Source organism: Cariama cristata, unplaced genomic scaffold, assembly GCF_000690535.1.
Source record: "Cariama cristata isolate BGI_N322 unplaced genomic scaffold, ASM69053v1 scaffold15845, whole genome shotgun sequence".
Lineage (NCBI taxonomy): Eukaryota > Metazoa > Chordata > Aves > Cariamiformes > Cariamidae > Cariama > Cariama cristata.
In genome coordinates, this window is record NW_009618358.1 from 38101 (window position 1) to 60795 (window position 22695).

Below are 22695 nucleotides of genomic sequence, written 5' to 3' on the forward strand. Positions count from 1 at the left end.
TGGGCTTTGAGTCATGCAGTCACGGCAGGTCTCCAGGGGGAAGTCTGTATTTTTAGACTATGTCTGCCTTTCCTCGCACACTGTGGTAAAATGTTTGTAAGCCTTTTTGCTTATGAGATCCCTGAAGTGAGCAGAGAGACACTGGGCTGGGTGCTGCTGTGCTGTTCCCACCTGGCAGCCGGCAATCAGCAATGAGGATGGGAACGGTGGGTTTGTGAGTACCAAACAGAGGGGATGCTGAGCTGGACGGATTTACGGGCTGTTCCAGTGTGGTCACTCTCCTGTGGCTGCAAATGCATACAGAGAACAGGCAGAAGACAGATGAAGTCCATGCTCGCCTTCTATCTTCCAGCCTCTCACCCACACGTCTGGCTCTGCTGTGCCATCGTGCACCCCTGTGTCCCTGCAGCAGGACAGGGCTCCAGCATCCCCCCCTCCCTCTGACCGGTGGTGCCTGTCCCTGCCTCCTTGCTGCAGGTCCCAAAGTAAGGACAAGATGTGCAAAAAGGTTGGTTTAGTTTGGATAGAGCTGGGAAGAGCACAGCTGCTGAAACAACCGGCCAAATTTAAGGCCGTAACACCTGTAATTTCTGCAAAGCTCCATTCTGAATTCCCGTGTGGCTGTGTGCCCTGTCCTAGTTTCCCCATATAATGGCACATTTCCTTATTATTATCCACAGACCATCCTGGATTTCTGTTGTGGCTTCCCCCTGTGTAAGTGCCTTCCCCACCCGCAGCAAGGGTTTTACAGCTCTGCTATTTTGCAGCAACCGTAACTTGGATCCAGAAAGTTTCCTTTGAAAGCACACTAAAGTGCTACCAACGCGGTTCAAATCCTAACCCCCAAATCCTCCCTTCATTAGCATGTTCCTCACTCAGCTATGGTCCCCATGGCTTCTGAAGGGCCTTGGCCAAAGTAAAATCTGTCAACATAAAGACTCCAAGTGCTGTGCTAACGATCACTGTTGGTCCCAATGGGGCTGAGCTGCCTCAAGCAATTCTTTCAGCCTTTCCAGTCTGTCCATCTTTACCATCTGACCACAGATCACACCCTGCACAGGCATCCCAAATCTGGAACTTTATTTATAAAGTGACTCATACAGGGACAAGCAGCCCTGAACCACTTCAGCTTGACAGGGCAAAATTACTGGGCAGGGCAGAGAGACCTCTGAAGACAACTGGCACTAATTTGCCAGGGGCTGGTTTGTAGATGCGAAGCCTCTTTATGTGCTGCTTTAGGGAACAAGCTCGTGCCCTTACATTGCTGAGTATATGCCAATGAATGCCACCATGCTATGTACAGACTTTAATAAGAACTTTTCCCCTAAATTAGATGGAGGAAATGGCTTGGCAAAATGACACAACCTCGGAAAGTATTCCCAGAGAGCTGTGGAGCAACTCAAGCGCGGACACGCAGTGAATTATTGAAAGGGCTGCCTCCATTTCTCTGCTCCTCTACTTCCAGGTGAACTAAAATCCATAGAATGGGATATATACTTTCTTCTTTCTGGGGTTATACTTAGATCATTCCTGCCAGCCATGGTGGGAGGAAGAGACCAACAGTTCCCAGCAAACACACGATGATGAACATCCAGAGGAAGATCCTGTCAATGACCATTGCAACGTACTTCCAGTCTTCCTTCACCTGGGAACACAGAGGTGAAAGGCTGATTATTAGCGTTTATTTGGGATTAAAACTTATGAAGACTGCTAGTGCTTTATTCCGAAATAGGATATTTTAATTTAAGTCCAGAGATAGGAGGGGAAGGTCTTGCTTACATTTAGTGATCTTATGTGATGGCAAAGGTTTACTCTATCAATTGTTGATGTGGGAGACAGATTCCCAGACTGCGTGGGTGTGCATGTGCAATTGCAAACCCTGTTCACAGCTCCCCAGGGATGACATACGCTCGTGGATAATTAAGCTCGTCTGCACACTCACTATCCCATTTTCCATGAGCAACAGCTGTAATTGGGTGTGTAAATGAGGCTGTGATTCAAGCTGGGGTGGGGGTGGGGAGAAATGACTCGTTTCCCCATGCTCGTAAACAGATTTGCTTACAGATTAACGAAGCCAAACTCTTTCTGCGAAGGGATTTACAGCTTTGGGTGAGTAAGCAGTGAAAATGAACCAGTAAATAAAAGAAGGGGTCTTCCTCACCCTGCTTTTTCCCCACTTTTGTCTTGCTGTGGGAGGATTTTCCACCAATTCCTCTCTGAGGAGGTCTAGTACTTATTAAAATCATCAGGCAAGAGTTGTAAATGGCTATTTCATTAAGTAAGAAACCACATGCATATGAAAACCTCTTTTATTACATTGCTGTTAATAATTTCTTTCCCATGAAGAGGACTGATCAGATGGCAAAGTTTTATTTGATATGGCTGTACCCATTATAATTTCCTACAATATACCACTTGGTGATTAATAGACCCAAGGACCGAAATTTGGCACACTGCCTTGCTCTTCAGGGAAAACATCTCTGCAGGAGCTAGCTCAAACCTCTTTGGTGGTGATTGCGGCAAGTCAGGAGTGTGGTGTAAGGAGAAGGAGACAGCAAAGCCAAGGTTGAGCTTTGCTGCACCTACCAGTCTGTGACCCTGAGCAAAGAGTGGCTTCACCATGCCCAACGCTGCCATGTACATTGGGCTGAGAATGAGTGAAAAGCACAGTACAATAATAATGTAACACTAACGGTACAGACCTTTGCATCCACAGATCCTAGGTTTGTTTTAAACAGAGATAATAATAAGGGAGTAGCCCAGAACAGTAGGCATGAGCTAAAACATGATTTGTAGGAGATCTGGCTTGATTTTTCTTTTTTTTTAAGGATTTGCTGATTATGCTGAAAATTCTTTTTGGTAAAGGAAGCAATCCAAATAGCAATGAAATAACCATTTGCAGCAGATGTTTTTTTCACATGTATAATGTCACCTTCAGGTCCTAAAATATTATGATCTGTCAAGCACCAAAGAAGCAAGCTCTGAGCACAACACAGTGACTCTGTAAGCTCACCTTGAGTCTTCTCTTTCTTCATCAGTCATGGGTGTCCCATTATATTTTATCTTATACCTTGTGGGTGGTACAGAGAAATCATGATGCGTCAGAGGGTGAGAATCTATAATCCTGGCTTCCTGACCAATGTTGTGACATTTTATTGAGCTAAGTGAATTATTCCTTGCAGGTAAGGTATGTGCATTTACCTCATTGTGGCGTGCTGAACCCTTCACAAACTGATCATCAATCTTCTGATGTGTTTGCAAAGTACTTGTCATCATGTTGTGCCTCAACGCACACAACATTCAGCTGAAGCAATGCCAGCAAAGTGAGCTCTTTACGCCTCTCATCATTTGCCATGTGGACTGCTTGGTTAGGCCTTTAAATCATCTGGTATTGCTTGGGTTCCTTGACTCAGTAAGCAGCTTTGTAAATTGGGAAATGAGGCATGCACTGGAGAGCATATCATATTTTCCCATAATTTGTTCTTTAAAACAAAGCATCTTAAATTTCAGGAATATCTGAACATCTACAAAAGTGTAAGAATTGGTTAAATACTGTCGTGCAATGGATAATTTTATTCCCTTTAAAATAGCACCAAGTTAAGCAGGTCATTACTGTTCAATAGGCAGAGGTAAAGAAATAGGGGTTCATCCTGAAGCTTGTTATCTTCTTAGGGGAAACCATGTTGGTTTATGATTGTCCAGCCCTTAGCACATCCATCTATAATTAGGGAGAGTAAAAGAAATAGTGACCCTTGAAATCACAAGGAACTCTCTCATCCCAAGGATAAGGTCTCAGTGGATGTCCCCCCTTGCAGTACATGTTTTCTGATCTATTCATCACTTGCTGAGAGTTGGAGTGAGTCTCTGATGCTTCAAATTCCTTAGGAGAAGGGCAGCTAAGCAAGCTCTGGCTGATTGTATTTATGGGATTGGTTCTCATGATGCAATCAACGTGTAAAGAAAAGATAAAATTTACCATCTGATGTCCAACTGGAAAGCTGGATTAAGTAAATAGTGCCTCATTCTGGCAAAATAAGCATTTTTTGAGTATTTGTGCTAGTAAAAGTGAGTGCTAGATCGCACGAAGAAAAGCAACTAGATGAGCTTCTCTTTGAGAAAAGGAGGGGGAAATGAGAGAAGAACAACTTGAAATGTTCTACAGAAATTTGCTTTCAAATGTAATGGTGTATGCATAAATATTCCCCCATCTTGAAAATGATAGCTGGGAGTGCATCGGATGTTTGCAAAATCAATATCCAGCTTCAGACCGAGAGCACAGAAGGGTGAAATGGGAAATTATGGAGAGATAATGAAAAAAAAGAGGAGGAGGAAAAGAAAATTATCTGGATTTTGTTTGTTTGTTTGTTTTGTTTTCAGACAGCACTGTAGCATTTCCCTGTGGTCCAGCACCTCACGTGGAGCATGATCCGCAGGGGCCTCTCTGACAACATCTATGCAGCTGTCAACATCTGCCACCCCAACTCCTGAGCTGTATTTTGATTAGTTTTTAAGAAGCTCACTCAAAACTATTTTTGTGAAAGGATCAGGGGCAGGAACCAGCTGACTACCTCCCCCCTCCCGCCCCCAGCCCCAAATTTCCAAAAAGCGAGGGAATCTGCAGCTCTTCCCTGGTCCAGCTCCTTGCAGGTCTGAGCGGGGGGAGCAGGGCATCCTGCCCCAGGATCTGAGCAGAGGATTGAGGTGCCCTGGTGACATCTGATCCCCAGGACCCAGAGCCTGCAACACAGATTAGAGCAGTCCTGGGCGGTTTTATTGTACTTTGTTAAAAATAAACCGGTGAGATTATCCCGTGTTTCCTCCCCCTCAGCTACATTCTCTCCCATTTTATTTTTAAGCTGTCTTCAAAGTCTTCTTATTACAGTAGTCCAGAGATGCACACAGGCAGGAGGACAACAAGGCTTTCCAGACAATGCTGTTGGTGTCTGGTTATTTTGGCTTTTGTGTGACATGCAACTTGTTTTGCTTCTCAGTCTGTAATTAATTTCTAATGGCATTTCTATCATATGCTGGGACAATTCAGTCTTGCATTTTCCCCAGCGTACCATTGTGCTTGTATTGTTTGCAGATATCTTTTTGTAACAAACAACTGCCTCTTGCATTTCCCATTTTCTCTTTGCTGAGGCACTTAATTAAATGAACTATTTACTTTTAATTTAGAAGCACTGCCCCTGTGGCAATGGTGCTTTATCAAAATGGCAGGAACTTCAAAAGAAGCTCTGTTCTCATTCTGGGAAGGTGCATGTCTCTGAAAATATTGCCCAAGAGACAGCGAGCTGTGTCTCAGGGGCTGCAGCTGCATCAGAGGTGCCTGCTGATAGATTTGGCAAAGACTTCCATGAAGAAATGCCACAATCTGATTTTAAGATGAAAGCAAATTTCTGAGTACTGATTTTTTCCCCAATAAATTCTCATTTTATTAGATCAGTTCTGCTCCTTACAGTAAATTTTAATTCCAGAAGATCATGTTTCCTTCTTCTTCGACATTTTTACCTGGAGAAAAAATGTGCCTTCCCACTCAACATTACTTAGATCCAGAAAAAGAAAATAGTATAGTCTCAGGCTGGGGTCAGCAATTATTCCCCCAAATCTGAAAGCCTAACCTCTGACTACCGTGCCATAACTGCTGTGAAAGATCAGAAAACTGTGGGCAGGTTGGCAGGCTCTTCCTGGGGAGGCTGCTGGATCTGTGGTCCTGGGGGTGACCCTTCCTCACTCATTGCTGGACGTCTTCTTGGTGCCTTCGCTCGGAGGCTGGGCTGGCAGGAGGTCTGGTCAGAGCCCTCAAAACTGCTCTTTTTTCTTCTGCTTCTGATGTTTAGTGCTGCAAATAGCTTTCTCCTCAGGATAATCACTTCTTTTCAAGAGGGGTGAGTAGTGGAAGGTATACAAAGAAAATTTGTGGTTTCTGAAGACTCTTTTCATTTTAAAGAAAGTTGCAATTATGGATTAAAGGAAAGAACCCAAGATACTGACTCAGCTCCTGATCATATCAACAAGCTTAGCAGAAAGAGAATCAGTTGAAATGAGAAGTATTATTGGGATAATATCCTTTCATTTGCACCATGGGAAAACAAGTGAGTTAAATTCGACTGACTTCCATGAGTTTGCTTGTGATTATTGCTAGGAGGAGAGAGCAGAGTTTAATTCCCACAGTCCTAATGTGCTTGTGAAGTGCTTTAGTCCGGCAAAGAGTGCTGAGCTGTCAACTAATGAAGGTGGGGATTCACAGCCCATCTCTGCCACAGATTTGTTCTGTGACCTTGAACAAGTCACCTCATCTCTGTATTTTGGCTGTCACTCCTCAACATGAGTAAATAAACAGTTATTTCCTCAAAGAGATGTTGTGAAGTGAAATGCATTGAAGAACAGAGGCCTCTCAAACTACAGTACCAGAGAGTATATAAATGGACAGTAGCACTTCATCTTTTGTTGCTGCTGCTAAATGCTCAGTGCTGTGAAAAACACAAATATAAAGACACTCCTCATGCCCAGGAAGTCTTGCATAAAAGCACTATGACTTGCATTGACTCTAAATCTTGAGAAGTCAAACTGCAAGCAGAGCTGAAAAAGTACCTTTTGCTGATAGATCCCTCTAGGGAAAGCTAGATAAGACTTTCTTTTAGCAAGAATACCAACTTTAGGTTACCTTGTTGCTTCCTTCATTATGGTCATAATTAGCTAGCACCCTGTTTCCATGGTATTGCAGGGGACGAGCTACAAGAAGTGTGAAAGGATGTGGCATTTGTACATGCATCACCATCTCCATTAAAAGAAATTCTTTCAGCCTCTACTTTCCTTCCCTATGTGTAGCCACATTTACCCCTTCAGAGTAAGTGTGAAATTCGTCTGTGCACCCACCTCCCTGCACAGAGACAACTGCTCCAGTGGAAGTCCACTCAGGAGGAATCGCATCACGCAGAGCTAAACGTACCCTGCAACGTCCCCACCCTACCATGTGCTTCCCACATCCACAACCTATTTTCAGAATTTTCTTCCCCAGGCTCCCTAGCCAGAGACAAGGCTTAATAGAAAACAGAGTGTGAATTCCCTGTCTGTCGGAGGCTTCTCTATAATTAATGTCTGCCACATTCCCACCAGGTCACTGCTTTTTGGTTCTCTTTCACAATCTTAGCTGCTTCCTTCCTACCTAACAACAACTTTACTCCTGTTTTCTGCTGCAGAACCCTATTGCCCTAGAGCAGCCCTGAGCATGGTCTGGTTGTGCTGCCCACGTGCCTGCCGGAACGCCAAGGACAAGCTCTCCAGCTGCGCCTGTAGTGGCCAATGTGTTCAAAAGCCACAATATCAGGGATGTCTGAGCCTGCATCAGCAAGTATACTCTCTGTATAGCCCCCACGTTTGGTGGGGCTTCCTTAGCAGATAGTTTTTGACTTACCCAAGGAGAACAGGCTAAGTTGCCTTACTTACTGAGAAATCCGCATCTTCTGCTCGCAGGTGGTCTGCGATGTAGTGAACCCCTTCCACTGCCAGCTTCAGGGCTGGGGACATCAACACAAGATGTTGCTCTTTGGCGCTGTGAGTCTTGCTTCCTTGAGCTGGTGTGCCAGCTGCCTCTCTCTTTTTGCATTTACACTTGCACTGAGGGGGCTTGTGCTGGGGCTGTTCTTCATTTAGGTGGCACCGCTGGGATGCTGGAGAGCCACTGGACTGGCCATTGGTCTGGGAAGAGTCCTCTTGCAGGTAGCAATACTGGATGCTCCGGGACCTACAGCGGATACTCCCTTCCTCTGCCTTATTGGGGCTGTACATCTGCTGAACACTTAGGGATCTGCCTTTCAAGATAGAGGTCGTCTGCGTGTCACTCAGGGGGTGACATGAGGGTTGTGGAGAGGAGCAGGTCACCTGTACCGGCTCTGGGTGCAGCACGGAGTACTGCCCAGAAGGGGACTTGCAGGTAGGCTGAGGCTTGGCTGGCTCCTCGAGGTGGGCACAGAAGGAAGATGTGGGTGATGGCTCATCACTCTGTGGGCTGGGGGAAGATGAGGTAGTGAAGTTGGGTTCCACGTCGATCTCAGACCAAAGCCTTGGTGAATTGGCTATTTTGTGCATGGATTCAATGAGCTTCTTGCAATTGTCTTTCACTGTGGAGGGACGTTTCATGAAGAGGAGGCGTGGGACTATGTCAAGGAAAACCCTCCTTACCCAGTCAGGCATCGTGTGGGTACGCGGGGAACGATGGTGCACGTTGAGCACAAAGACAGTGATGATGATAGACAAGGTAACAAAAATCATGGTGAACAGAAGATACTCTCCAATCAGAGGGATGACCAAAGAGGTAGATGGGATGATCTCTGTGATGAGCAGCAGGAACACAGTGAGGGACAGCAGCACAGAGATGCACAAGGTTATCTTCTCTCCACACTCAGAGGGCAGGTAGAAGACCAGGACAGTGAGGCAGGAGATCAGCAAGCAGGGGATGATCAGATTGATTGTGTAGAACAGTGGCAACCTCCGGATAATGAAGGAGTAAGTTATATCAGGGTAGATCTCTGTGCAGCATTCATATTTCTTGCTGTTGTAATTGCCCACAGCGTTGATGATGACCCATTCCCCACTCTCCCAGTAGTCCAGCTGGTCCACATGACTGTGCATGCTCACCAAGTCTATCTTGGCTTTGTCATAGGTCCAGGAGCCAAACTTCATTTTGCAGTTTTGCTGGTCAAAGGGGAAGAAGGTAACATCAATGCTGCAGGAGCTTTTATAGATAGCAGGTGGCATCCATTTAATTCTCCCGTCATAGAAGAGGTGGGCCTTGGTCAGGTGGGTGACTGCAAAGTCACCATCGGCACTGGGGAGAGATAGAAGATACAAAAGGACTAAGGCTTGTCTGGGGCATCTCAACTCTGTTAAAGAAATAGGATATTTAGTGCCCTGCTTCCAAAAAAGCACTCGGGGCACCTGAGAGGTGCAATACACGTGTGCAAACACTGGATCCATCCACTCTGTCCGGTGGGTTTTGAACTCTGTTGGCTTATGCAAGCACTGGATTTGCATGCAAATGTCAGCCCTCACCTTGTGTAAGTCAGGTCCTCCAGGTGAATGTACACAAGTTTTCCTCAAAGATGTCCCATAAATGCCCTGGAAAGGGTTGAGTTTGCTTTAAGGAGGTGGGAGGAAGCACTATCAGGTACTGAGGCTGTGGGCTCTGCAGAATTAATTGTGACAGCTGCTATAAATGAAACAGTGTTGGGTAATCATTCAGTCTCTTACATGAAAAACAGCAAGAACATTCTGTTAATAGGAATAATGAAAGTTAATCTCTTGATTTCTCGGTCAGGAAGAGAGCTGTCTTTTATGGTGTCTTCTTACAGGAACTCTCAGTTGGGGTCTGTGTGCTGGTATAAGACAAATAGATAACAACCCAGGATTTTATATCAGAAAGCCATTTTCCAGCCAATGAAAAAGCTATTCCATAAACAGCATTTTTTTGGTTTGGATCTGCTTTTCTCAGCTGATCAGTGCAATGATTTCCAGCAGCACTGTGCTGTGCATCCGTGACACCAGCTGCTTCCAGTTCATCATGGGGACTGGGACAGAAGTGAAGGAGAGCAAAAAAGGTAAGAGGATGGGCAACTGCACTGGGGGTTTGGAGGAGGAAAGATCACCAAGGATTGCCATACTGGAGCTGTAATAGTGTTGGAGAAAGGAGGGAGACTGAGAAACTCTGGGAATGGGATCCCCAGCCCTGGAGACAGCCCTGTCCTCCACCTGCCTCAGCATCACCAGCCACAGCTCCGCTCCTTCCTCACACCCACGGCTCTGCCACTACACATGAAACATCGAACCTGCCGCTTGGCCCAGTGTGTGGAGGCCACAGAAAGAAATCAGCTCATTAATAAATGCAATTAGCACAGCAGGTAATTAACGTCCTGCATGGCCACACCATCAAGAAGCGCTGTTCCTCCCCTGCTGTCAGTGAGGAGGAGGTGTGGACCGTGACACTTAAACTCCACATCTGGGGCCAAGTCCACAGGTCCCTTCTCTACAGCAATGTCCTTCCTCCAGGCGCTGTCTGCAGGATCTGCAGCCGGTGTTAGCTTACATGAGGAGGTAAAACTGAAACATTCAGAGCCGCACAGGCGACATACCTCTTTGTTTGAGTAATCATTGTGATGGAGACTGGGTGTTTGAGTCACAAAATTACACCTTCATCTGAAAATGAGCCAAGCCCCTACATCTGCAGCCCCTTTGTGCAGTGACTGGCTCAGATTTCAAAACTTCTCTCTCTTGATTTCTACTTGCAGACAGACGATTTTGGTACCCTTGGACAGTCACAACCTGGATCAAACACCCTTACTCAAGAAGCCTTAAAATGTGAGTGAGATTTGGATAGAGCTGCAATTTTTTTCATCATGAGCAAATGTCTGAAACGTTGAAAATCCAACCAAAAAAATCAAGTGGAATCTGTTTGTAAAGCAATGCCCTCAAGTCTAGCTACAGGAGTAGAGAAAAGAGCATCCAAAAACCAGGGAGGGAATTGGGGACCATCTTACACACTTGGTTTAAGCCACTGCAGAGCTCAGGGATATGGAGAAAGCAGCCTGTTGTGTGATGCCAAGTCACAAAGAGCAACACAGCTAAACGAAGGGGAAGCTAAGCAAGGGAGCGAGAGCTTCTGCTAAAAACTCGAGATGAATTATTCAGGCTGATATAGACAGAAAACTCTCTGCTCCGACCCATCGCTCGCAGCTGGAGCCGATCCAGCCTGCAGCCGCTTTCCCAGCAATCGGCAAACTCCCTTGGCCCTGCTCTGATGCTTCAGCGCTCAGATGTGCCCTGACAGCAGCCATACAGCGACAGGGTGCACGGGGGTCACACCTCTCCTCTTCCTCACCAGCAGCGAGATAAACAACACAATCTGGCGGAGTCCCTCAAGCTGCAGAAGGCAAAGGAACTTGCCTAAATTTATTTCTTTAGAAGATTATCGATCAATTTGTATGAAAAGGGAAAAAAACCCCCCAACTTTCTGACATTTACTCTTTAAAATCCTCATCAGTCCATGACTACACTGGCTTCCAGTGAGACTGGTGCAGTATTGCCCATTTTGGGAAACAGTGGCAGGATCTGGCCATCAGCGAGCTGTCTTGGCTAACACGGTATCTGGGCAGAGACGGCACACGCCCCTGACCCCGAGGATCACAGCCCAGATCTTTGTTTTTTGAGGCAATTTTCCAGATTGGCTGAATTAATGAAAAAATAAACCCAGAACTATGGTGTGGTGGAGAACCAGGTTTTCACTAAACTCTTCTTTTAGATGTGGTACTTCAAGACATGGTTTAGTGGGCATGGTGGCATCAGGTATACGGTTGGACTTGATGATCTTTGAGGTCTCTTCCAACCATAATGATTCTATGATTCTATGATTCTTTGTTTCTATAATGGAAAGTCTTTGCTCTTTGTGGCAGATTTTGGAAAAACAAAAGAACGCAAAAGGACCCAGTGCTTTTTGATCTCTGACCTGGACCTTTTCTAAAGCTTTAGAATGCCTTTTTATTTTAAGACAGGAAGCTAAAACTATGTACAAACCCAGACTGCTGTCTCAAAGGGATCAAGGCAAAACCACCATTGTGCTTTACCCGAATGCGAATAAAACCGAGCAATGTCACGATATCATCCACCCAACTCCTTTCTTACCTCGTCCTTCTTAAATCTAGTTTACACTCCAGGATCACTTGCTTTGGATGAAAACCATCTTTTTTTTTTTTTTTCTTCTGGGTTTTGCCTGCACTGTAAAGCCAGATTGAGACATGAAACATGCACAGCAAGCGACAGTCCAGTGTTTGCTGCTCTTGGTGGTTTTCTTTCTAAATCTCAATAGGAATTTGGAATCCAATCCTGCATTTAATGAGATCTCTGAGGCATGATTAAATCACTCATTAATGGAACAATATGTTTATAATTGGACTCATATTATAGAAAAGGGATAATGAGCATCCACTACTGTTTCCCTTCTTAGGTAGAGCAATGTGTAAGCGGCTGGGTAAACAATACATGTATGTGTTTTTCCTTTTGAAAATTGTTGGAAAAGGGTATGAAATTCTTGCTAAAAATTCATCCAGGAACAATAATAATTCACATAGTTATGTTTCATTCCCAGAAATGTCTTGTCAGGCAGTTTGCACTCTCTGTGTGACTAGCCACACGCCGCTCTTCTGCAAGCATGGATGTAACCAGTGTGATGCTGCAGATCCCACGTGTCAATTATTTCCATAAATGGTCTGCTTCTTTGATAAGGGAGATATTTTTTAATTGCTTGCCTAACTAACCCAACCTCATCCTGGGTCCTCTTCAGCTCACACATTATTACAAATAACACTAGTACTGCCTTGCAAGCTGGATTTTTCCTGCAGTGCTATGGCAGGAGTGAAACCAGCAGCACAACAGCCTCTTGCATTTGAGAATCAGCTAATGACTCTGAGGAGCCACAAAACACCCTGGGATCCTCCTGCTTCTCCCTCACCAACCTGACAGGGCTGTGAAATAATTCCTGACTTTAGTGGGCATGTTTGAACTTCTCATTGCAGTTCAACGTGGAGAGATTTGAGCAATTTGTAAGCAAGGGAATGAGCCATGCTGTTGCACACAGACTGTATCCAAGCCAGCTATATCATGCAAAGGCAGCGTTCACAGTTGTCTTAACCCTTCACACATACATACATTTTTGCCTCCTTCCCCAAGCTTACCACCCACACAGGACCTCCAAGCGTATGCTTACTGGATCGGAAGCTACACTCACTGGCACACTGCCGATGCGCAGTGAACCTAGAGAGATGCTTTCGTCCTGGGTGAGGCTTTCTTTCTGCTCCTCTTGATATGAGAGAAGGAGCAAACAAGGTCACCTGGCTGTTGACAGTCTTCCAAAGCCTTTCTCCGATCTCCTCCAAGGGCTGAAGGTGAGACAACCGACTGCAAATGAAGTCTGCAGTTAGGAGGCTGGGGAAGCCCTGTTTTCTTGTGGAAAGCTTTGCTGTGGAAAACCCATTCCTGGCCAAGTTGTGCCAACAGCCCTGTCTGCATAACATGAATATTTCCTTAGACAGGGAAGCAGGAGATCTGACGTAGTGGGATGGAGAAGATCTGCAGTCATTCCTTTACAGAGGTAGTACATTTTCATCTCGTTCAGTCTAGACCACTGCGTTGTGACAGTTGTCATGACAAACCGTTTGGAAGAAGGAGTGAGTGCAAGGCAAACATCACAAGAAGGACTTAAGAATTAAGATAGTCAGGCTCTCCTGATTACTCTGACCTGACAGTTCTAAAAATCTGTCAGTAATAAAGTACTGGAGCTCTTATATTTTCATGTCAAACACAACAGTGCACACCAATAAAGGGAGAAATCAGTCACTTTTTTGCCAACGGAAATGGTGCTGCTGTGTTCTGCAGCCTTTAATTTCTCATTTTGAGAATAAAAGCTGCTCTTCTAAAATCTTCTGAGTTTATACGGACTGAAGAATGGCATTGTTTTACTGGCAGCCATCAACCATATTTCATTAAAAAGCTCTGCTGATGGAGAATCTTTTTTTTCTTTTGCCAGTTTCTATTTTCCCTGCAGTTGGGAGATACATCATCTCACAAAATTAAGTGTTTTCAGAATGCATGTAAATGAGGCAGACATTTATTTTAATTTCTGATGATACAATTTAAATCCAAACAGAGCTGTAAAAGCCTGAAAATTAGCTATATACATATATGGATATAGCTAGAATGCCCTCATTTAAAGCATTTTTCATCTAACTGCAGGAACCAAAAAAACCGCAGCTTCAAGACCCCTTTGAAGAATATATCCTGCACCCTTTTGGTACACACTCAAGAGATGCTTCTAAAATGTTCAGATTAAAGCACTCTCCAAAGGAAAACCAGGGAATATTTTGTTTAACAATTGTTTTGTGCTACCAAAATGATACCTACAAATGCACAAGGTGGAAGGGACCTCTGGAGACTGTCTACTCCAAACTCCCTGCTCAAAGCAGAGCCAGCTACAAGAAGATGAGGACCTTGTCCTGTTGGGTTTTAAATATCTACAAAGTCTTGGCAACTTGGGTACAAAACATCTTGGGTACATAGATGGACTTGTCTGTGCACTGATATGTACTTCTTTAGGTCACATCCCAGCTTTTGCTTGCTTCAGATGTTTAGAAATCAGTATCAAGTGATACTTTGATTGTTCCTCAGTAAAATAGGCACCTGTCTCAGAAATGGTTAACGAAATACGCAGGTGTTTCTCAGAAGGCTCTAACTGTGCTGAATTTGTGTATTTTGCTTCAGTTCTTCCCTTTGCCAAGCACCCTCATCTGCACTTTGGAGGCAAAACCCTAGCTCTGTCCTTAGCATAATGGTAGGAGAAGTCCTTGGATGCTAACGCAGCAATAGCCCATGAGAGAGCTCTCTCTTACAGATTTCTCACTATCAATTCGTGTGTTACTGGATAGAGTTTGGCATCAAACCTCCAAGGCATCTAGAGATATAATTCCTCTCCAGAAACACAGTCATTTAAACTTGCCGAAGAATCAGGAAAGCCTAACTGTGAAGTAGTGGTTATGGGTCTATTGTAAGCACAATCTGGTGCAAAATGACAAGGTCTGTGCAAGTACACAGGTACACACACAAAGAAAAATGTCAAGAATGTTTCCAATGTTTTAAAGGTTAGACTAAGGCACCTTTTGGTATTTCTTCTCCAAACAACTTCGGGATGAATCAGGAAATCAGCATTACTGCGTAAGTCTCACTGGTTGCAAACATCATGGTATAGTTCAAAAGAACAAGCAACTATCATATGGTTCAAAAGAACCCTTTGCTTTCTCATGCTTTTCAAAACCCGCCTGCCAGATGCTCTCCTCACCCAGCCCAGTAATCCTTTGTGTCCGTATTACCACTGGGTGAATTCCTCAAGATATTTCCTCCTCCTAATTACAGAAATTTGTATTTGAATTCCCTTCATATATGATCTTGTCTTTTATTCTTTTTTTTTTTTTTTTTGGTGACTATGGAGGCTAAGGCAGGGGTTACTTTTTGGAACAGAAAATACTGAGAAAAAAGAAAATCTTGAAGTCTGAATGATCCCAGTAGTTTCTTCCCAGGTTTTACAATCATCAGGCTAGAGGAGACAAATGCTGTGCTGCTATCACGAATATCCAGTTGAAAACTAGCCAGTGAAGCTCACGTTTCAAGTTCCCTGCTTAACCATCAGGCTCAAGGACAAGGTCTTGCATTCCTCTGGGCAGCCTTTAGCAGCTGGAGCACCCGGCTGCAAACCTACGGTTTCAGAGTTTTCTCCTCTGGAGTTTCTATGTTACACAGGGTTCAAATGGTTCAACATAGTGATTGAGAAGAAAAAAAGAAAAAAAAGTTGAAATACAGTCCCAAGAGCTTATTCCCTGATTAGACAAAAAAAAATATTTTTTATCTTTAAATATACAAAGGAAAACTAAAATATGCTTAAAGTCTATTCATGAATGGGAAAATAAGTCAATGCAGAGGATCAGATAATTCATTTATAAATGATTTGGTGGTGTCTGAAGAGCCTTTATAGCCTCAGATAAAGAACAGCTGGTCCTCTTGGCAGAGAAGAAGAGGCTTTGTCGTTTCACCATTAACTCGTATTCCTCTGTTACACATATGTTTTGTCACATCTAGCAGAAACTATGTACAAAGCCTTGGAACCTATCTCATCAAGCCTGAAAATTCAACAGTATATTAATTTCCCTGTAGGATATTAATTTGGTTTTAGATTCCTTATGAATGTTGACAACTACATATACTCTCTAGGCCAAACCAGCTGAGTTTACTGATTTAATTTGGGCCTCTAGAGTGGATAAATGGAAGTTTTTGACAATAATGAGCTTAGATATGAGAATAATCTCACAACAAGGGGTTAGGTTTCCTTAAAGATGTAAATCTCAAACCATTTCTATATATACCCCAGAAAGTCTCTTTTCCAAAGGATACTATCCCGAACAGAAATTCCGTACTTCTGCCAGGGTGTGTGGTAAGCAATAAATAGCTCACATTAAAAAGCCTTAACAGTGCAAAAGGCCAGTGCGGCTGCTCTCTCTCTTCCACCACGGTCTCTGCACGCATTTTCTTTCTCTTAGAGACCCAGAATTATGTGCATCCACTTTAAATTTTCTCTAAATATATATATATATATCTGTAAAATATGAGAGGGAATCCTTATTAGCATCACCCATGACTAGCTGCTGTCTTTGCAAAGCCTTGCTTTCTGAAACATTTCTAGCTGAGATGCCTGCAAGGAGAAACACTGGTCATGCAGTTGGTGAGCTGCCATGCAGAAAAGCCTCATCTTGGTGTCCCATCATGCTACAGGTTTTGCCTTGCGTGCATTGCATTTGCCCTGCATCCGCTAAAAAACATGAAACCTGATTGTTAGAGCAGCGCAACTAAGATATTGACTGTAGCTTCAGATGTGTTTGGTAGGAAGTTAGGTGGAGAAGTATACCCCAGGGTAGAAAATAGTTTACATAAGAACGTATGAAAGAGCATGGGCAAATATAGCTGTAAAGAGGTATAGAATTAATGGAAAACCATTACTGACTGGCTAATGGTTGGCGCCTGCATCTATGTTTAATTCATGGATAAAGTAACCAATTAAAAATGCATGATAGATGTGACAACCAACAGAGGAATGCATGATTATTAATGGTAAGTATGGATAAATGGAGAGAAGTAGCTTGGATTTCGGTAGCCGGGGCACTAGATCTCCCTGCGTGGTAGCAGGTCACCAGCACAGCTAGACTTGCGATCTGCCGTACCTCCCTGCAAGTCAGACTGAGTCAAGCAATAAGGTGGGCAAGGCTGAAAGACTCGCCCCCCAGAAGGGGATAAGGAGGACATTCTGGGACAGTAGTTGCTCAAGTGACAGCAGGGCAGAGGGGCAGAGCATGCAAGGGGCAGAAGCCAAAGTCTACCCAGCTCAGAGGTCTGGGGGATGCTTTCAGCCTGAAGTCCCAAAATGTCTAGAGCACAAAAGGATACTGAGGTCTCCTTCTTTAGTCCTAGGGCGCTCCTCGCACGGACCGTGTTCATCAACCGTGATGAGCACGGTGAGCCAAGGAAGCAGATGCAGAGCTGACACATCAGGCTCTGGTGTACAAGTAGCTCCAGCAAATGTACAGTTTGAAGCAGAAAGGTCCCCTAGATGATGGAGATTTGTGTAGCACTAGTTCCCTGTCCTACCACAACAACAGCCAGAAGCTCCAGAAATAATAGTCCTTGCCATTGTCATTAGTTAAGCAATGAGAAGGACAAGGACATTCATTTTTTCCACTGGAAGATGTGAACACCTTTCTTGGCTGCAGTGTGAGGCACTTGTAATATAATATTCATGCTCAGAGCGTAGGATAGGAAGGTCCAAGTGCCTATGAATTAGTCATTTCCATCGGTCTAATCTCTGAAAGATGCTATGTGAAGATGCAGTGATTTCCAAGCAGTTTGCAATCACTCCACACCACCGAGGATCAGAGACAAGCTAAAGGGAAAGACCTACAAACTTTTCCATAGTCTTCAAAGCTCACAATCCCCTGGATAGATTCCTCCATCAGCCATTTATTTTTATTAAACAAAAGCAAAATTATATCAAACTAGAACCAGGCAACTGTTTATTAAAAATAAGCCTGGCTTCTGTTCTTAGTGTTTTCTCTGAGTGTTAGCCACATACAAAGATGTTTCTGTTTGATGCTTGCAGCAAGTGTTTTCTCTGGAGCCTGTGCTGGGGAGGGAGACTGGGATATTCTGCATCCTAGGAGACTGCAGAGCTCTGGTGTGATAAGCCAAGGAGAAAACAGTCTTGGCAAAATAAGAATATCAATAGGCTCCAAAGGAATGAAAGAAAACAACCACCTGCTCCCTAGGAAGTGTCCACACAAGAGACAGATTTCAAGCATTCAGGGTCAGGAACAAATACCTATTTAAGAATAATTCTAGAATGGTATTGGGCTGACTTGAAACCTGTATTTGTAGACGTACAAGTCTGATGTGTTTCACCATATTTTCCTTATTTAAGCCCATCCTCGGTAATTGGCTTTTCCAGTTGATGGTGATGAATTAGGGGAGAGCTCCTTGGTGAAATGAAATTGAAGAGCACTGTAAGCTCAAATCCTCCTTATTGTGTATCCGACGTGTGAAGAGAAAACAATACCTGGCATTCCCCAACAAAACTCACTGTCCAGAGACAAGATCATTAGAGGTACAAAGCCCTTGTGATAAATGTTAGTCATGTCATTTAAGGCACATCTGGGACAGACATTACGAGAATCTACATGGAATTCAACCACAGAGAACAACATAAGGAGGAATAATTGCAAGAAACACCTTAACACCATGAGCAGAGAAAAATTGCAAGGATGGGTTTGCCCTCTGGCCACAGTGCTCACACTCACTTATTGTAGAGGACAATATCTGGCCTCCAGATGAGCTCCGAGGGGATTCGGATGGATGTGACATTTTCGTATTCTTGGGGGTCCCAGCGTAGCTTGTAGTCATGCCACTCCTGCCAAAAATGAGGTGGTTACAAAGCTGGGAGAGTTCAGATTGCAAAGCTGAAAAGGAACATGGAAAAGCACCCACCTGCTTCACCCACACGTTCGTGGTCATCATTTGATTTTTCTCATCCTGAAATGCAAGATCAGACACTGGTTAGAGAAGCAGATGAAGCGGACCAAGTAACTCATACTTCTCTTAATTGTACTTCATTTCTGTAATTATAAATCACCTCTGCAATAAATGGAAGTTCCATCTTGGAAATAAAAAGCAGATGTTTCTGTCATTTAACATGGGACAGGGCACAGCTGCCTGATACCACTGAACAGCTGAGCCTGCACCTAAGCAATCTTGTGAGCAGACGGACTTGAATTTATTGGGATTTTCCTCCGTGCTGATGAATTCAGCCTAGGACGATGGGGTCAGGCAGAGGAAAGAGCTCCACAGCTTGGCTTTGACCTGAGTACTGAAGGAAGGGGAGTGATGGACATGTATATATGTATCTTACTCACACATGTGTGTGTGGATTACAATGCTCAGCTTCATCTACAAGTAGTTTTCAGTACTTCTACTGTCAAACATTATCCATGAACACAGTTCTGGGAACATGAAGTTCAGCAGTGTTTCTCCTTCCACCAAATACATGAACTTAAAGCACTATGGATTGGGTTTTCCGAATAAACTCAAGCTATTCTGCTGACATATAACCCTTGGACAGCCTGGCGTATACTCATGCTGTCAATTGGTAGACTTTTTCCCAGCTCTAAGTACAAAGAGTATGGAAAGGTAGAACTATATATGTGTGTGTATACATATATATATACACTTTTAAATAATATAAGGCAGATATAATGCTGACAGCACTGTAGTAAAATTAATTACTGCTTGCTACTTGCCTTGCATGCTTGTTATAACCCCTATGTAAGTAACTAAGATGAATTATGGGTGCGCAGAGCCTATACAGGTGATTTAAGTGTCATGCCAGAGCTCAGAGTTTAGTTGTGTGTTTGTTTCCTTTCTCTCTCTTTGGTCAGCATCAAAACCAGCTCGACTGACAGGAAGCAAACTGCTTGTCATTAGCCTTGCTTTTGTGGCAGTCCAGGATTAATTCTGAACATTGAAAGCCAGGAGATTTGAGGGAGGGATGTGCCTCCCCCTTGCTGAACCTCCTCACTGCTCTTGTGGTACCAAGTGTAAAACCTGATTAGAGATACCCTCATCCGGCACTAGGGACCAGAAGCACATGGAGGAAGGAGGAATACAAAAAAACATTTAAATGAGCAACAAAGAAAGGCAAAATATCCAGCTACTTCCTTGGGTGCCGATGGGAGATGAGGAATGCCACTGGAGGAGGCTGCCATGCCCTGGACTGGACCAATCCTTGAGCATCTGCTGCTCTTACCACTCTGCAATTCAAGCATCTGAGAGTCTCCACCACAGTCCGTCCACTGGGCATCCCAGTCTCACAGGTGCTACCCTTTACTGGAATTTTCCTCCCTGGCTGGGTGCAGACCCTTGGTCTTGCCCATCGCTACACCTGAGGGCTCTGCAGTCCTCCTGACCCAAGCGAAGCATGACTCTAGTCCCATGGGTTTAGCTCGTAGGGGCTCTGCAATGTGCTAACGACTGACTGCCTCCTCTGCCAGCACAGCGGACTTCTCCTGCACAGAGCCGGCCCAGAGGACAGCGGGGATTTGGTGATTCTGCAGCCAAGGGTGGTATTGCACTGCCTGGCCTCTTTTCTCAAGGTGAGCACAGCACACGAGCTCCTGTAGAGATACGGGCTTAGGACTCCAAATGTGTTTCTCAGTGGCTGCTCCTAGACACATACTTGACCCCTTACCACTTTTTTCTGGGCTGAGAAAACCCTCAGCATACCAGGGTGAGGTAAGGACATGCAGGGATGTCAAGTTCCAAATTGATTTTTGTTCGCCCGCCCCCAGCTTTTGTCAGCTGGAGCCGGGGTTTGAATACAGCTCTGATTTCTCTTTCAGACTTCTTGTGGCTGGGAGCTGAACCTCAGGTCTAACAATTGTAGCGGGGTTTGCACCAAAACAGTGTCACTGTCGGGAAGGGGCAGAGACAGCTGAAGTGCTGCAGCGGTGGCAGGAGGTCTCGTCAGTCCCCAACCACACGGACTGGGGCAGGAGGGGATGGGAGCTCTCCTCCAGCTGCACCCACCAGCCCCGGCACAGAACCGCCTGCTAGTTGTACTACTAATCACTGACATGATTTTAAGAAGATTAATTCTTCTGAAGTAAACTAGGAAAAGCACTACGAAGCAGGTGTATCGATCCCCTCCCTTCCACAATTCAGCAGCTGCATAATGGAAAGTCTCTCTCATGCCTCCACACTCACTAATGTCTCATCTTTAGTCTTATCAATTATTCAGATGAGAACCATACAACTTCAACATTAGCAACTGCAAACAGCCCTGGATCCCTCAAGCTGACGTAAGTGAGAGGAGGGGAATGGAAGACCATTTCTGTGCTGCAAAGCTGGAAGCTGATGGCTTGTGCACAAGGAGATGCAACTCCAGCAACTAGTGTCTTTGCCCATCTCCTGCACCACCTTGGCTCTGTTTCTTCTGCCTCTCAAAACACTTATCTCAAAATATAAAATGTTGCGGAGGGTCATCTGTCATGATTATTCCACACCAGTAATGTCTTTAAGTTGCATTACACTTTCCATTATCACCCCTTTTACTCTGCCACATGAACAGAGTAAAAAGTGACAGAGAGCTGCCGAAGGCGAGGCTGGCTGATACTTGTTCAAGAGACGTGCATCTACACAAACACACTGTCCTGGGAAGTGGTGTGTGTAAACAGGGACGGGAGAGTGTAACTAACGGGGACAGGAGAGAGCAGCATGCGGGAGCAAGATCTGCACAGGCTAGAAAGCCTCTGTGTGTGCTTAACACCTCCAGCCCTGCAGGCATCTCCTTTGGATTCAACACTTGACCCCAACACACTGTGGTAGAGTAATCCTTTAAATACCACTTCAGTGCGCATCCGTCCAGACTGCCAACCACTCCGTTTTGTACATAGCATGTGCAGTTTGCACATGTATAACTTCTATTTGAGCAAACATTCAGAAACCATTTTCCTGTTAGGATCTGCCAGATTAGCTAAAAACCCTCAAAACTTCCATTTGCAGAAAGCTCTTCAGGCAAGCTGTCTCCCAGAGATGCGTAAACCACTACTCTTACTAGCTTGTGTAAATTACTGTTAATAATTATGGCTCAAATTCCAAATCAGCTATTTGTTTTTTTCCTTAGCTAGGACTCTCCAGCATCTATAGCAGTTGCTCCACTGCTCTGCTGTGATCAATCCCACGGGTTTTGATAAGGAATTTGGGATTTTGCCTATAGTAAAAGAAGAATAAAGAATCCACTTTGATGACCAGCTACTCACTTGAGTCATCCCTCACAAGCTGTCTGCACGATAACTCTTTTCTGCTGAAAGCAAAGTCTTCCCAACCCGACCCTAGATCAGCCCGTAAAACCCACATGCACCAGGAGCCTCTCCCCAAGCCCCGACCCAGGTAATCTTGGCCACTTGCCGCCCAACCGGCTTGCACTTACAACATCGATGAGCTGGGCAATGGACAAGCCAAAGCGGACGATGACCACATCTGAAATGTTGGCGACGGGGCGAGACCACTTGTTATAACCAGAGAAGAGTTTCTTCAGGAGACGCTCCTCCGCGTGGGCTCGGGTTTCCACGTGACCGAAGGCTGTGGGGAAGGGATGGGGCACGGCAGCGTGAAATGCCTGCAGCTCCGAGCGCTGGCATAGCCGGAGCCTTCTCCAGGGGGATCCCTGAGCTCACCCCAACAATGGGCTAGTAGGGACACATTGAGGGTGATGCCACCCTGGTGACTTGTCTCTCCGCTACCCCAGGCATTGCCATGTGTTTTTCACTCTGTTCACCCACTGTGGCCAGTTCCCAATGTGGGGTTTCTATTGCAGAGCAGGATTGGTCTGGAGAAAGTGGGGACATCAGTAATACCATTTGAAAAACACTACATGGGCCATTCTCCCCTGAATCTCATCTAATTTTTATGGCCACTTTGCAGCAAGTTTCTAGCACTGAAGTCTGCAAGTAGGAAAGAGGGATGCTAGAAGGGCAAGCCGAAAAGAAAAAAGCAGCATCCTGC

The 22695-nt window shown here is 44.8% G+C and overlaps 1 protein-coding gene across 1 annotated transcript in view; it reads right to left on the bottom strand.

The window, feature by feature from the left end:
• Nucleotides 1–1111: 1111 nt before the first annotated feature.
• CHRNA4 (cholinergic receptor, nicotinic, alpha 4 (neuronal)) overlaps nt 1112–22695 on the bottom strand; it is a 22504-nt gene continuing 920 nt past the window's right edge. Inside the window, exons 2-6 of the mRNA XM_009700841.1 lie at nt 22121–22272; nt 18625–18669; nt 18438–18547; nt 7450–8830; nt 1112–1645 (exon numbers count right to left, since the gene is read on the bottom strand). Of these exons, the coding sequence (XP_009699143.1) occupies nt 1520–1645; nt 7450–8830; nt 18438–18547; nt 18625–18669; nt 22121–22272 (1814 nt within the window). The 3' untranslated portion in view covers nt 1112–1519. The remainder of the gene's footprint in view (nt 1646–7449; nt 8831–18437; nt 18548–18624; nt 18670–22120; nt 22273–22695) is intronic.